Source organism: Bufo bufo, chromosome 5, assembly GCF_905171765.1.
Source record: "Bufo bufo chromosome 5, aBufBuf1.1, whole genome shotgun sequence".
Taxonomy (NCBI): Eukaryota; Metazoa; Chordata; class Amphibia; order Anura; family Bufonidae; genus Bufo; species Bufo bufo.
In genome coordinates this window covers 274,929,696-274,946,110 of record NC_053393.1, presented here as the reverse complement: position 1 = coordinate 274,946,110, position 16,415 = coordinate 274,929,696, and the positions used below count along the sequence as shown (strand labels likewise).

General features: G+C 42.2%; 1 protein-coding gene across 1 annotated transcript; it reads right to left on the bottom strand.

The window, feature by feature from the left end:
- Positions 1–3,057: 3,057 nt before the first annotated feature.
- Positions 3,058–16,415, bottom strand: ALG2 (ALG2 alpha-1,3/1,6-mannosyltransferase). Its single transcript, XM_040433061.1, has 3 exons — positions 16,216–16,415; positions 12,470–12,800; positions 3,058–4,604 (listed from the first exon to the last, which is right to left on the bottom strand). The coding sequence occupies exons 2-3, from the start codon at positions 12,779–12,781 to the stop codon at positions 3,696–3,698; spliced, it is 1,221 nt and encodes a 406-aa protein (XP_040288995.1). The 5' UTR covers positions 12,782–12,800; positions 16,216–16,415; the 3' UTR covers positions 3,058–3,695.

Genomic DNA, 16,415 nt, shown 5'->3' with positions numbered 1-16,415 from the left:
GAGGAAGAATGTGGGTTCCTGCGTCTGAGGTAAACGCCGACAGGCTAGTTCGGGTTTTTCATGCCTCTCATCCTGAGAGACCTGGTCCTGAGTGTCCGGAGGCCCCTCGTAGAGAGGGGGATACTGTCACGAGGGTGTCAAGAACCACGCCTGACTCCGTTATATCCGGGGTCAGGAAGTCGCAGTGGTTGGCTGCACGCTCTATGTAAGATAGGGCTGTTTCCTTGTGGTAGCTTTCTGGGTTTGCTTTGCAAACCCTTTTGGCTCACTAAGGGATCCGTAGCTCCTTCTCCTCAGCTGTTCCTTGTCCAGCACTCCCAAACCTCCTTATATTCCCCTCTCACACTTCTCTGGTTGCCAGATATAGAGCTTCCTGCCTGGACATCTATTCTGACCCTCTGGAGCTGTGTTGCTGTGTTCTCTGGTAGTTGGTCCACAACGCTACCCTCCGGATCCCTGTTGGACCTTTGTGGTCTATTGTGGTTGCCCACCTGGGTGTATGTGTTTGTCTGTCCTCTCCCTGGTGTTTCCCACTTAGTGACAGTGGTGCGGACTAGCGATCCCACCGGCCCGTTCACTATCTAGGGCTCATTTTAGGGAAAGCCAGGGTTTAGGCACGTGATCGCCGCACGGGTGAGGAACCCGTCTAGGGATGTCAGGGCAGTCAGGTGCCAGCCACAAGGTGAGTTAGGGGTCACCACCTTTCCCTCTCCCTTGGGCAGGGCTTTCCCTTTTTCCTCCCTGTGCGTGACGCCGGTCATTACAGTAGTGCCACCTCCATTACCAAAATAAACAAGAACACTAAATACTCACCTAGGCATTCCTCAAATGATTCGTGCACATCCTGCGCTCCCCAGCAGGCATGATGCGGTTACATATTGATGGGCTGTGCGGGAGCAGCGTGCCAGCCTAGGAATCAGCCTGCACATATTCCTCTACACAGCCCAGCAGCAGGATTTGTGACCGCACCATGCCTCATGGGGAGTGCCGGCAGATGAATGGTGAAGCAGGGAGCTGACAGCTCCCTAATTTACCACTACAATCAACAGTTGAGAGGGGGACTTACCTCGGCCCTCTTGGGACAGCCATCAAAATCTGGGACTGTCCTGCCAGATTTGGGGCATTTGGGAGGTATGATGGTCTGACCTCTCTACTCTTGTCTTAGTTAAAGCAATAAGAGCAGCCATAATTTTAACACATTCTTTAGTTTTATCAAAGAAAATACTTTTTATATTTGAAATCTGAACCTGAACATTCAGAGTCATAATCAGTTTCCTGACTCATATCATCAGAATCTGGGTCAGAGGAGGAAGAACTAATGCCATTTCTTAGATGGAGACGGATTAACCATAGGGAATTGCTCCAAAGCAGATCGCATCTCCTGTTTAATCACATCCTTCATTTGATCTTTAAGGGAAGAGACTAAAGGGAGTCATCTATTAAGACCGGCATTTTAGACACTGGTCTTAATAAGCCCTTTAGCTGGCAGTGTATCTGCCGAAGACTGCCGGTGAAAAGGTAGATCATTTTGCTGAAAATCATGAATGACACTTTTTTTAGACCTGGCGTGAGCGGGGAAAAAGTCGCAGATTGCGGCGCAGATAACCTAAAATAGGTGTTTTTCTGATTGTAAATGACCTCCTAAATTCCTAGCAAGACACAGATATAGTTTCTTTGAATAGGATTCAACAAGTTTGGACAGACAAATTTCACATTTTGGTGCAAATTTTGATTTGTAAGAATTATCCTTATCACTCTATCAATTCAATACTAGTGTGTAAAACATGAAGTTATCCCCTATCTACAGGATAGGTCCTAACTATTAGATTGGTGGGGGTCCTACTGTTGGGATCCCTAAAGATCACAAGAACAGGGACTCCGTACCCCCTGCAATGAACGGAGAGGCCAGTCAGACATGCATGCGGTCACTCTATTAATTTCTATGGGGATTCCGGAGATAGCTGACACTTAATATAAGCAGAAAACCCCTTCAAATAGCCCCCACTGAACAGTAACTCATAGTTCCAGTGCACTGAGTGGTCTCTATGCTGTCTCCAACTTCAGACATAATTGTAGAGAGACAGCAAGGCACAAACAGATAACGTTTATAGGTGGACCCAGAACTTCCAGTCCATCACCATTCACACTGTACCACACTGAAAGGGGTCCTGTACCTGAATCAGGCACTTGCACGTGGACCCCCACTCATGCCCTCATCCACTGGAGATGACCTATCAGGCAGCGGCAGGCTAAGATCAGAGTGACTCCTTGAGTGTCTAAAGAAAAAAAGTTTGTCGATACAGTTGGGCATGCACGTTTAGAGCAAGGAGATGCTGAAGACATGTGCCATCTAGTGGAAACCCGTCCACCCATTTCCACCGTGGTATGTTGATGGGACTTTGAAATTATAGATTTAATAATATAGCAATCATGCTTATATTGTAGGTGATTGGTGAGCACATCACTGTTGGGTATATTAATTACATACTTGATGATTATTGGTGTGAAACTGATGTCATTTTCTAGTACTATATATTCACACTGTATTATGCTTGAGAAATACTATGGATTTGTCGAAATATTGCACTATTTTTGCACCTTGTTGGACCCATTTTGAGTAAAGGAAACAATGGAGGATATGTTGCCGACATTTCTGTTTTTGTACTATTTTCCCTGAGTGTCTAGTAGTAGTCACCATGCGCAGGGCTACTGCCTGGCAAACAGAAGGCTGTAGGAGAGGAGGCACCTCCAGGACACCAACAGGAATAGGCCCATTATAAATGCTGTGGTGCTGGGATGATCTTCTCCCCACCTGGAAGTGATGGGACACTGAGGAGGACTTGGGGACGATCTAATCTATAGTTCATGTCCCTACCTGGTGGGAGAACGTCATGAAAGATGAGAGAGAAAATAAGTCTCCTAATATTGTTGCAGTCTCCTGATGTTTGAAGCTGGCTCCCAGGTCTAACAAAGATTTGTTCTACTCCTCATCTTTTTTCATATAGATCTGATGATTTTTCACTTCACCAAAATAGAATCAATAGACATTCAGAATAATAAAGTATCAACAAGGAATGTTTATTTTGAAAAGGACCTCACAGTGCACCAGAAAATATTAAATAACAAACACAGCACACTAAAAAACAATCTTCCATGAACAACCTCTCAAATGCCAAAGTACGCTTGCCCTTGGGGAGAAAGCTACTCTGTATATCTATTACACAGGTCCAGATCTCTGAGCATCTGGTGTATTTACTCAATGGACAGGTTCCTTACTGCTTTAAGGCTCGGTTTCTACGTTAGACCTCATTCACACCAGTATTTTCATCAGTGTTTTACATCATTATTTGTAAGCCAAAAGTAGAATGTGAGGTCCAAAATATGAAAAGGGTACAAATATTTCAATTATATTTTTTCTGTTTATCTTTTACTCATGGTTTTGGCTTACATATACTCATGAAAATACATACCAGAATATGCCTGAATATGTGTGAATGAGGCATAAGGCAGAAATCTAGATTCAGATCATCTCCCTTATCAGTAAAGCCCCAATTTCAAGTTGGCTAGGTTTCAGGCACGCTGTCAAATTAAAAACAAAAAAAGCTCAACAACTATTAACATTTTTCAGTGCAGTGTTCTAGTACAAAAAATCTGTTAAGGTAGTAGAAAAATATGTATTTATTCATATAGACATTTTATTTCCATTCTACCAGCTTACAGATGTAATGATACAACTGATTTGAGAAAGCTTCAGAAGAAAACTTTTCCATAACTCTTCCATGCCCAGATTTCCCCACTGTTGTCCTAAGTGAAGGATTTTTAACAAACTTCTCCATTGCATCAGAAAAAGCTTCATGTGTAGGAGCGCATAAAAACCCTGTGACATTATCGACAACAGATTCAAGGGGACCACCTGAGTTAACAGCTATTACTGGACAGTACATGTACATAGCTTCTACAGGGACAATTCCAAAATGTTCATTGCTTGGAGTATACAATATACATGTGCAGTTGTGAAGAAGATTCAGTTTTTGTTTATCAGAAAAAGATCTTAAAAATGACACATGGTTGGAAATGTCATACTTGATTGCCAGCTCGTTTAGTTCTTGATAATACTCAACATTTTCTCTTACTCTCTCATCATATCCTCCAGCCAAGACAAGGTGAATCTTCTCCCAGTCCTGCAAACTTACTTTGTCACGAAGAGTAGACAGAGATTTCAGTGCAAGTTTAAGATTTTTCTTTCTCTCATATCGGTTGATTGAAAGAAATACAATCTTTCTCTTTGTAGGTACAAGTCCAGCCAGACCATCAAAAGCACAAGACTGGAAGTTGCTAACATTCAAGGATGGATACAAAACATCAGGTTTTATATGAGATAATGATGTAAATGTTTCTTTGAAGATTTGTGCAGTGAAATGACTATTGACTAGAATACAGTCTGCCATGCCCGTGGTCTTCTCTTCCAACCAATCAATGGGAGCTCTATATATCTTTTTAACCAATGATATTCTTGGCGTAAGTAGCTGGTCGGGAAAATGGCAATAAAATAAAACGCGTTTCCTATTTCTGGTCAGTTTGAAAATTGGAATGCAAGCAGAGATCTAGAAAGAAAAGAAACATGAAACTGAAAATAGTTACAGGAAACATTAATTTTACTGTTCTTATAAGTAGGAACAATCTGAATAATATAGTGGAAACTAGAACATACATTTTTGTAAGTCGCTGGAGAAATAATTTCCTGTTGCTTATAAAGGCTCAGCATATTCCACAGCACTGTTCAGAGATTGTAATTATACACACCACCATTCATGACATTTCCACTCGTTGAATAGAGAATTTTAAGGGGGCTTCTGGGACGTACTGCTAAAAATGAGAAAACCTCTCTTCATGAACATATGGCCTCATTCAGACAACCATAATTTGGATACAATTTAGTAACAGTTTGTAAAGTCTTATTCACAAGTCAGTCTTCGGTCAGTTTTTTCCATCAGCCAAAACCAGGTGTGCAGGTGCAGGTCTTTCCCATATTGGTGTAGGATGTAGTGAATAAGGCATAAGGCTGAAAAAATACTTAAATGGAATTGATCACCACATACCTGGAAATAAAACCTTTTGAATGTTTAGATGACTGCTTGTCAGGTGAGAGAAACACACTTGGTCCTATGGGGATATATGACCCCAATTTGGAGAAATAAGCTTTTATAGTATATGCAAATGAGTCCCTAGGTGCAAAAAGGGCATTGCCGTTGCACCCGAAGTTCCAGTCAGTTTCTGTGCTTTGACTGATAGGGTCAGGCAGTATACAGGTAATCACACCTGACCCCAAAATCTCAAAACTGCAGAATACAGGGCTGTAGATATACCGGGCAGATGAGGAGTACAGATTATATCTGCCCAGCAATCTCCAGCCCTGTACTGTGCAGCCATGAGATTTTAGGGCCAGGCGTGATTATGTCTATGCTATCTGGCCTGTCAGTCAAAAAAGGGTCAGGGTGGAGTATGCGGCCAGCACAGAAACCTAGTAACGTAAAATGTTATACTGTTGCTCCCAACAAGGTGGATTTGCCATGACACCTTCCTCTGGCAGAGAGTTCCATAGTCTCACTGCTCTTACAGTAAAGAATGCCAAAACTGCATAGAAAACTAGATGTTTGCAGTGACTAGAGATTTGTAAATTTGTAGACCTACTCTATATTCTTATGCGTATCTATGCCCCTATTGATGCACCCTAATGTTATTTGCCTTGGCAGCAGCTGCATTAAACATAGAAACATAGAATGTGTCGGCAGATAACCATTTCGCCCATCTAGTCTGCCCAATATACTGAATACTATGAATAGCCCCTGGCCCTATCTTATATGAAGGATGGCCTTATGTCTATCCCATGCATGCTTAAACTCCTTCACTGTATTTGCAGCTACCACCTCTGCAGGAAGGCTATTCCATGCATCCACTACTCTCTGAATAAAGTAATACTTCCTGATATTACTTTTAAACCTTTGCCCCTCTAAATTAAAACTATGTCCTCTTGTAGCAGTTTTTCTTCTTTTAAATATTCTCTCCTCTTTTACCCCTCTGATTCCCTTTATGTATTTAAAAGTTTCTATCAAATCCCCTCTGTCTCGTTTTTCTTCCAAGCTATACATGTTAAGGTCCTTTAATCTTTCCTGGTAAGTTTTATCCTGCAATCCATGTACTAGTTTAGTAGCTCTTCTCTGAACTCTCTCCAAAGTATCAATATCCTTCTGGAGATATGGTCTCCAGTACTGCGCACAATACTCCAAATCAGGTCTCACTGGTGCTCTGTAGAGCAGCATGAGCACCTCCCTCTCCCTATACACCCAAGCATACTGCTAGCATTTCCTGCTGCTCTATGACATTGTCTGCCTACCTTTAAGTCTTCTGAAATAATGACCCCCTAAATCCCTTTCCTCAGATACTGAGGTTAGGACTGTATCACTGATTTTATATTCTGCTTTTGGGTTTTTACGCCCCAGGTGCATGATCTTGCACTTATCAATATAAAATTTTAGTTGCCAGATTTTTGACCATTCCTCTAGTTTTCCTAAATCCTTTTCCATTTTGTGTACCCCTCCAGGAACATCAACCCTGTTACAAATCTTTGTGTCATCAGCAAAAAGACACACCTTACCATCGAGGCCTTCTGCAATTTCACTGTTAAAGATATTAAACAATATGGGTCCCAGAACAGATCCCTGAGGTACCCCACTGGTAACAAGACCATAGTCTGAATATACTCCATTGACTACAACCCTCTGTCGTCTGTCCCTCAGCCACTGCCTAATCCATTCAACAATATGGGAGTCCAAGCCCAAAGACTCTAATTTATTGATAAGCCTTCTATGTGGGACAGTATCAAAAGCCTTACTAAAGTCTAGATAAGCGATGTCTACTGCACCTCCGCCATCTATTATTTTAGTCACCCAATCAAAAAAAATCAATAAGATTAGTGTCACGGCTGTATGTGAGCAACAAGAGTATACACAGTAAAAATAGCTACTGACCGGACCCAAACTAGGGAGGATAAAGGGGGACCCCTGTCAGACCCTCAAAGCTCTCCCTATGCTGCTAAAGCACATGCCCGGATCCAAATGGCGGAACGAGGCATGCCCGCGTACCTAAGACTGATGACCACTGTAACCCCTACAATAGTGGAAGGGGCACGGCCACCGGTGCCCTGCTCAGTATATGGAGGGAACCGTGGCCACCTCAGATCCAGTCAGAAAATAACCAGGTACACAACAATGTCTGCACACTTAGCTGAAGGAGCTGCAGCCGCAGAGAAGACGGATCCAAGGACAGCTGGCAATATCCGGAGTGCTTGCTGCAGCAGAACACAGGTCCAGTGAACTGATAGCTACAAGTGAAGATACTCAAGCAAGAGCTACAACTGAAATGAGAAATATAATCCACGCCCTACAATAGGAGGGGTGATTTAAAGGCAGGGAAATCAACCGCAGGAGGAACAGCTGGGAGGAAGGAAACAGAAAGTAAAGACTTCATCACAGGGGCGGAGAAACAGAGCTGTGAGAACGTCTCAAAGCTCTGGTAGTGACAATTAGTTTGACATGATCTCCCTGAAGTAAACCCATGCTGTTTTTCATCTTTCAATCCATGGGATTTTAGATGTTCCACAATCCTCTCCTTGAGTATGGTTTCCATTAATTTCCCCACTATTGATGTCAAGCTTACTGGCCTATAGTTGCCAGATTCCTCCTTACTACCTTTCTTGTGAATGGGCACAACATTTGCTAATTTCCAATCTTCTGGGACAACTCCTGTTACCAGTGATTGGTTAAATAAATCTGTTAATGGTTTTGCTAGTTCATGGCGGAGCTATTTTAATAGCTTTGGGTGTATCCCATCAGGCCCCTGTGACTTATTTGTATTAATTTTAGACAGCTGACTTAGAACCTCTTCCTCTGTAAAGACACATGCATCAACAGATTCATTAGTCTTCCTTCCTGAGGTCCTTTTCCTTCATTTTCCTTTGTAAAAACTGAACAGAAGTATTCATTGAGGCAGTCAGCTAGTTCTTTATCTTCTTCCATATACCTTCCTTCTTTTTTTTTTATTTGGTAATTCCTTGTTTTAGTTTCCTTTTTTCATTTATGTATCTGAAGAATGTCTTATCGCCTTTTTTCACTGACTGAGCTAATTTCTCTTCTGCCTGCTCTTTAGAAGCTCTTATAACTTGTTTGGCCTCTCTCTGCCTAATCTTATAAATTTGCCTGTCATACTTGTTTTTTTTTTTTGTTTTTGTTTTTTTATAATTACTAAATGCTATCTTTTTGTTTTTAATGATTTTGGCCACTTCTGCTGAGTACCACAGTGGTCTCTTCCTTTTTTTGCTTTTACTGACAAGCCTAATGCAATTTTCTGTTGCCTTCAATAGTGCCACTTTTAAGTAGTCCCATTTCTCCTGGACTCTATTGAAACTGTTCCAATCTGATAGGGACTCGTATACCACTAATCTAATTTTAGAAAAGTCAGTTTTTCTAAAATCTAAAACTTTTGTTTTTGTGTGGTGTCACTGTACTTATAGTAAACCACACTGACTGGTGATCACTAGATCCCAAGCTTTCCCCTACAGGCCTCCTTCCGGGTTGGCTCCTCAACTACTTGCTGTAGAGATAATCCCAGTAGGGAATTTAGAATATCTGTACTCCTGGCAGAACTAGCTATTTTGGTTTTCCAGTTTACATCAGGAAGATTAAAGTCTCCCATAATGATAACTTCCCCCTTCAATGTCATTTTAGCTATTTCCTCAACTAGCAGATCATCTAATTCTTTGACTTGGCTAGGTGGTCAATATATCACACCTACACGAGTTACCTTATGATTATCAAGCTGCAAGGTAACCCAAACTGACTCTAAAATGGTCTCGCTAACTTGTATTAAATTCGATTTTATGCTATCTTTCACATACAGGGCCACCCCTCCCCCTTCTTGCCTTCTCTGTCTTTCCTATATAGCGAGAACCCTGGTATTGTTATATCCCAGTCATTACTTCCATTGAACCACGTCTCAGTAACAGCCACTAAATCTATATTCTCAGATGCCATTATAGCCTCAAGTTAATTGATCTTATTCCCTAAACTGCGAGCATTTGTAGACAAGACTCGGAGCTTGTCATTTCTTAACCTATGTGCTACTGGCATCTTCTGGCATTGTTCTTGGGGGCAGTCGGACTGCTGGATTGTCACTCTTTTGCCCCCCTTTCTTAGTTTAAAGGGACTCTGTCACCACTTTCTAACCCCCCCTTTTAAAAGTATTGTTCTCTCCATGGCGCCCTTGTGATTACAAAGGTGTTGTTATAACATAAATTTGCCGTCTCGTTTTGATAAAAATACCTTTTATCTAACCTGTCAATCTTGTGGATAAGGTGCCCAGGGCGTTTCTGAAGGTCTGAAGCTGCCGCCCGCCGCTGGTGCCCAGCTCCTCCCCTGATCCTTTCAGCGCCGCCTGAATGTAAAGAAATCCGCCTCCGGCTCTCGCTCAGTGCCCCCTCCTCCTTTTCAAAGATCCCGCGCGTGCGCACAGGCCTGTGCCTGATGCGCCCGTGCGGACATTTAGAATCAGCCTCATTGAGCGAAGTGCGCATGCGCGCACTTCGCTCAACCTCCTCATCAGACGAGCACTGCAGCCAGCCACTCAGAGCCTGCCAAGCGCTGTATGGAGCCGCAGGCTCTGAGTGGCTGGCTGCAGTGCTCGTCTGATGAGGAGGTTCAGCGAAGTGCGCGCATGCGCACTTCGCTCAATGAGGCTGATTCTAAATGTCCGCACGGGCACATCAGGCACAAGCCTGTGCGCACGCGCGGGATCTTTGAAAAGGAGGAGGGGGCACTGAGCGAGAGCCGGAGGCGGATTTCTTTACATTCAGGCGGCGCTGAAAGGATCAGGGGAGGAGCTGGGCACCAACGGCGGCGGGCGGCAGCTTCAGACCTTCAGAAACGCCCTGGGCACCTTATCCACAAGATTGACAGGTTAGATAAAAGGTATTTTTATCAAAACGAGACGGCGAATTTATGTTATAACAACACCTTTGTAATCACAAGGGCGCCATGGAGAGAACAATACTTTTAAAAGGGGGGGTTAGAAAGTGGTGACAGAGTCCCTTTAAATGCTCCTTAGCAAATACTTTGAACTGTTCACTGAGGACATTCATTCCCTTGAGAGAAAGATGCAAACCATCTTTCTTGTACAGCTCTTTTCCATTCCGAGAGCTAACATGAGACACAAAGCCAAACCCTTGGTTCAGACACCATTCACCAAGCCATACATTCCTTAATGCGCATCTTCCTGTCATGCTGAAGGTTATGCACAGGCAAAACTGCAGAGAATGAAACAGTTGATGCAACCTCTCGTATATCATTTCCAAGTGTGTGAAAAGCTTACTTCACCTTTGAAACCTCATTGCAAGCCAGATCATTTGTCCCAAGATGGACAATGACATCCACCTCCCTTTCCTGCTTTGCTTGCCTAACAATATTAAGGATACGTCGTCTATCCCTGCTAGCGGTAGCACCAGGGAGACATCTCACAACACCATTTTCCTCAAACTTCACACCTCTTATGATGGAATCGCCCACCAACAGCTGCTTACTATCAGTCCTCACCTTCTCCTTTTTGTCTTTGGCTGCAGTCTTGCATACTTTAGGCATGGGAGATAATTGTTTCTCACCCACTGTGCTTGAGCCATCCTCCATGTTGCTCTTGCACTCTGAAAGTGCTGCAAATGAATTATGGAGAGCTACAGACTGTGGGACATGTCTTCTATCAACAAGTCAGTCTACCAGAACCTGCTGTAACCCATCTTCCATTTCTAGGGGGCCTCTGTGGCAGTGGCATTGCAATGTTCTCAGCCTGAGTTTGTTTAACGGTTAATTTACAAATCTCAGATTTAAAAAATGTGATTTCCTGCTGCATTATGGAGAGCTGTCTACAGATCAGACAGCATCCAAACCTCCGAAGAGTGGAACCTGAAATAAAAGCACAACAATTCCTGCACAGAAACAGGTCTGCCATTTTAAAGAGGGGAAAGATTTTAAACAAACAAATCTTACTTTTTTAGATTGTATCCACCTCCAGATTACCTCCTGAGTATCTCCTGAATATCTCCAATGCACTTATAAAAATCAGCACTTGAAAAATCAGCAAGCTATAATTAGGCAAGCTAATACTATGTGGTTATGTATACACACACACTATACACACGTCGTTAAAGTTATGTTTACTGCAAAGTAAAATTCTTAAAGGTGGCCTCTGGGAATTAAGAAAATAAAAATACTTAAATATTACTTTATTATAAATATATTCCTAAATACCTTTTATTAGTTATAATGGCTTATTTTGTATAGGGAGCAATCATCAGGTGAAATAAAATGGCCGTTTTCCTATTAGTACACACAAAACCTGTCACACAGGAGGAAAAGTTACTTCACAACACACAGCTAAAGAGTTGCCTCATCCTCCTATCTGCTCTACTTGTCAAGGATTATGGTCCTGAATACAGATGATAAAATCTTTAGCTGAATCTCTGTAGGAATGGAGTTCATGAGAAGACATGAAGCACAGAGAGGAGGATGAGAGGGATGTGACTGATGAGCAGCAGCTCTTGTATGCAGTCTCTATTACACAGCAACACATTACCACAGTATGTCCTGTCTGTCCTCTCTGTATTTCATGTTTCTTCATAAACTCTATTCCCAGAGAGATTCAGTAAAAGTTATCATCTGTATTCAGGATCATAATCCCTGACAAGCACAGCAGAGAGAAGGCTGAGGCAACTCTTTACTTCAGTGTTGTGAAGTAACTTGTCCTCCTGTGTGATTAGGACAGGTTTTGTGTGTACCAATAGGACAGTGGCCATTTAATTTCTCCTAATGATTGCTCCCTAGAAAAAAAAGCCAATAACTATTGAATGGTATTTGGGAATATATTTATAATAAACTAATATCTATTTTTATTTTCTTAACTCCCAGAGAACCCCTTTAAGTCCTTTTCTATATCAGTTTTACCCAGTGTTTCCCCATTTACTTTTTACTCTTAGCATGTGCATAACCTTAGATTTATCAAACTCAAACCTTGTTTGTCGCTTCTCTGCTCACCTCTCTACTTTATCCAGATCTATCTGTAACAATACTGTCCTCTTAGCATCCATATTATGGTTGTACGGAAAGAACTCCTCCCACAGTTCAAGTGAACCAAACTTAGCTCTCCATGTTCTTGTGGCCATAAAAAAGGAGGGTAAAATGCATCTGCATTCTAGCGATCTGAATAAGGAATCATGGAGGTGTCATGAACAGCATGTGAGACTAAAACCTGCCTGCTTTCTATTAGAAATCACACCATTCTTGTAAATAGGTTGTGTCAGGTATTGCAGATCTAATCACCTGTATCTTACTGCAATAGAGAGCGAAAATTACCTGGGCACAAAACTTACCTGGTCACAAAACACAACATCAAATTGTTCTCCACTAAGAAAGACTATGTAGAAGGCCAGAAACAGCATTCGAATGTATGCACACAGAGCCAGGAATCTGCCAAAAATGCTTCGAGGAAGCCAATCTCCACAGCATCTAATCGGGATGCCTGAATCCAATGTCTCTGAGAAACAATGATTTACATCATAATGAGCTGTCCACACTTGAACTTGACAACCACGTGATTTAAGTGCAAGTGCCGCATCAACAACAAGTCTCTCAGCTCCTCCAATGCCAAGATCTGGATGAATGAAAAGCACAGAGGGTCCCATGGTATCAGCAGGATATAAGCTGTATGAAAATAAATATGCATTTTATTATATTTCACTAATCTGCACTGAACAAGCATACATTTTTTCCATAGGAAAAAGATAATTTTCACAAATCTAATATATTATTTATCAAAACGTCAAGTGTGGACCCAGCCTTATAAAAGTACAACCTCTTATTGGGTACTTTCACACTAGCGGTTTTTCTTTTCCGGTATTGAGTTCCATCCTAGGGGCTCAATACCGGAAAAAAAAAAAAGGAACAGTTTTATCCTAATGCATTCTGAATGGAGAGCATTCCGTTCAGGATGTATCAGTTCAGTCCCTCTTACGTTTTATGGCCGGAGATAATACCGCAGCATGCTGCATTTTTCTCTCCAGCCAAAAATCCTGAACACTTGCCGGAATGCCGGATCCGGCATTAATTTCCATTGAAATGTATTAGTGCCGGATCCAGCATTAAAATTGCCACATTGACGGATCCGTTCTTCCGGTCCGAACATGCGCAGACCTTTAAATCTGTGGGGGGAAAAAATACCGGATTCGTTTTTCCGGATGACACCGGAGAGACGGATCCGGTATTTCAATCATTTGTCAGACGGATCCGCATCCAGATCCGTCTACAAATGATATTTGTTTGCATACGGATTTCTGGATCTGGCAAGCAGTTCTGGCGACGGAACTGCCTGCCGGAATCCTCACAACGCAAGTGTGAAAGTACGCTAAGACCCTTCATGCCCCTTATCAGTATCATATAAAGTTTTTAGGAGTGGGTTTTTAGGCAGATTTTTCAGCCAAAGCCAGCGGTGGATCCAGCAGGGAGGAGAAGTATAAGTCCTTCCTTTATATTTCCAATACCTTTTGAATCAACTTCTGGCTTTGGCTGAAAAACCTGAATGCAAATCTACCTCAAAACCTCCTCCAAAAAACTGTGTCTGAATCTACCCTAAGGCATACGGGTGTTGTTTTGGTCCGCATCGGAGCCGCAGTTTTGGCGGCTCGGATGCGGACCCATTCACTTCAATGGGGCTGCAAAAGATGAGGACAGCACTCCGTGTGTTGTCCGCATCCGTTGCTCCGTTCCGTGGTCCACAAAAAAATATAACCTGTCCTATTCTTGTCCGCGCTTTGCGGACAAGAATAGGCAGTTATATTAAAGGTTGTCAGTGCCGTTCCACAAATTGCGGAACGCGCACGGACGCCATCCATTTTTTGCGGATCCGCGATTTGCAGACCGCAAAACACACCATGGTCGTGTGCATGTAGCCTAAAGCCGGGCTCACGTCACAGTTTAGTTTTTCGTTCTGCTGATCCATCTTGAACAGAAAAATAAACAAAAAAACTGAACCAGTATTTAAAGCATCCGTTATACTCATTATGCACATTTTGCATCCGTTTTAGCCATTTCCGTTATTTTAGTTTTAGACAGAAAAAAAGTTGTGTATGTAGGACTTTTCTGTTGTTCCGACGGATCAGAAAAACAAAAACTAAATGGTAATGTGAACCTGGCCTAAGGGCTCTATCACACAAGCAAGATTTCCTTTCGGATGCGATTCGTGTAGTGAACGCATAGCATTCGGTCTCAATTTTAACCCATTCATTGCAATGGGTCTGTGCACTTCAGAGTAGTTTTTCACGCATCATCTTTGCATTCAGGAAAAATCGCAGCATGTTCTATATTGTGCATTTTTAAGGTTACTTTCACACTAGAGACTTAGTTTTCCGGTATTGAGATTCGTCATAGGGTCTCACTACCAGAAAAAAAAAAAAAAAACACCTCAGTTTTGTCCCCATTCATTGTCGATGGGGACAAAACTGAACTGATGGATCCGGCATGTCCCCCAATGCAAACGTTTTCTCTGCCACAACAGAAAATGGATCCGTCCCCCATTGACTTTCAATGGAGTTCATGACGGATCCGTCTTGGAAATGTTAAAGATAATACAACCGGATCGGTTCATAATAGATGCAGATGGTTGTATTATCAGTAACGGAAGCGTTTTTGCTGAACCCTGCCGGATCCAGTAAAAAACGCTAGTGTGAAAGTAGCCTAACAGAAGTGAATGGGGCTTGTGTGAAAAACGGAAGGCATCTGGGAGTAATGTGTTCTCCACTGATGGTTGCTAGGAGATGTAGATTGGAATTCTTCAGTTTTTCTTCATGGGCATGAAAACAGCATGCAATGCAGATACAATCCAGACGGAAAAAAACGGAAACACTGAACGCAAATCACAGAAAAAACTGACTGAACTTGCATGCAAAACCCTCAGTTTTTCCCTGAACAGATCCTGATACAATCCGTATTGCTCTTGTGAAAGATGAACAGGTATTTTGGGACATGGCATTAGCAATTAAAAATAAACAATAATAAATAAAGTTATTTGGGAGACATGAACATGTGATCATCTGATCGCTTCTCCCATAAACTACAACGAGTTACCACTGCAGTCTCTTAAGAGATTCACAATGTTCCTATAGAGACTTACCACAGGCAGATCTCCACAGGAACATTACAGTGGCAGGCCTCAGATCCGAATGATTCCCGCAATCTTGGCACAATAAGCTGTTAGGGTCTGTTTCACCGCTCAGAAGCTGAGGTAAAAATTGACCACACCATTTATTGAAATGTATTAGTGCCGGATCTGGCATTAAAAATACTGCAATGCCGGATCGATCCCTCTGATCCGGCATTTTGGACGGAGATCAGTATTTCCTCCATCCAAAACGCCGTTCAGTGAATGAACTGAAGACATCGTGAACGGATTTCTCTCCATTCAGAATGCATGGGGATAAAACTGATCAGTTCTTTTCCGGTATTGAGCCCCTAGGACGGAACTCAGTGCCGGAAAAGAAAAACGCTAGTATGAAAGTACCCTGACTTGCCCATACTTTCCACCAAGTTACAGATCAGCAGATGGGGGTGGGTGCCCCCCATGATCAGGCGATAAACAATCCAACATATTGGACACACCCTTCACAACAGATAGTGATCTGATGGTTTCCTGCACGCAAAGTAACTCACTTTACGCACACGCCGTTATTTGTGCGATCTATTATCTCCCTATTATATATAAACATATACACGTCACAGCACATCAGAAAGAAAACGCATACAGCAGACTTACTTGACAATATTCCTATATAACTGTATACAAAATGCCAATGACTGTAAAAAAAAAATCATATAACATTTTGTGTTATTTTCTTGTAGGCAAGTATATTTTTCATTATAGCTAAAAAAAAAAAAAAATATGGTTCCATAATAGTCTAAGGTATCCCGGGCTAATGTGGACATTACAGAACATATAACCTGATACTTTTGTAAGGTAATGTGCACAAAGCCATACATGAGTAATAAATATATCAAGGTCCCCCCAAAATATGTAAATAAATGATCACAGTGATGTAATTTATCTGGAGCCTCAGTACTCACACACCTGGACTGTGGAATCAGAAAAGCCTGTGCAATGAGTATACATAGGCACCAGCCTACACTTCACAGACACACACACATACTGGGGTCTACAGGCTACACGACAGTCTTTACGATTGTCACTGGCAACTCAGTGACTCACAACAAGCTAAGGTTTCAGGCCATGAATGCTGACGTGTCCCAGAAGCCGATACGTCTCAGTGT

Bases quoted from the DNA above. Each gene is read 5' to 3' on its own strand.
- ALG2 (XM_040433061.1), bottom strand. From the start codon at position 12,781: ATGGGACCCTCTGTGCTTTTCATTCATCCAGATCTTGGCATTGGAGGA. The intron at 4,605-12,469 runs GTAAGTTTTGTG...TTTTCTTTCTAG, and splicing joins ATGTTGTGTTTTGTGACCAG to ATCTCTGCTTGCATTCCAAT.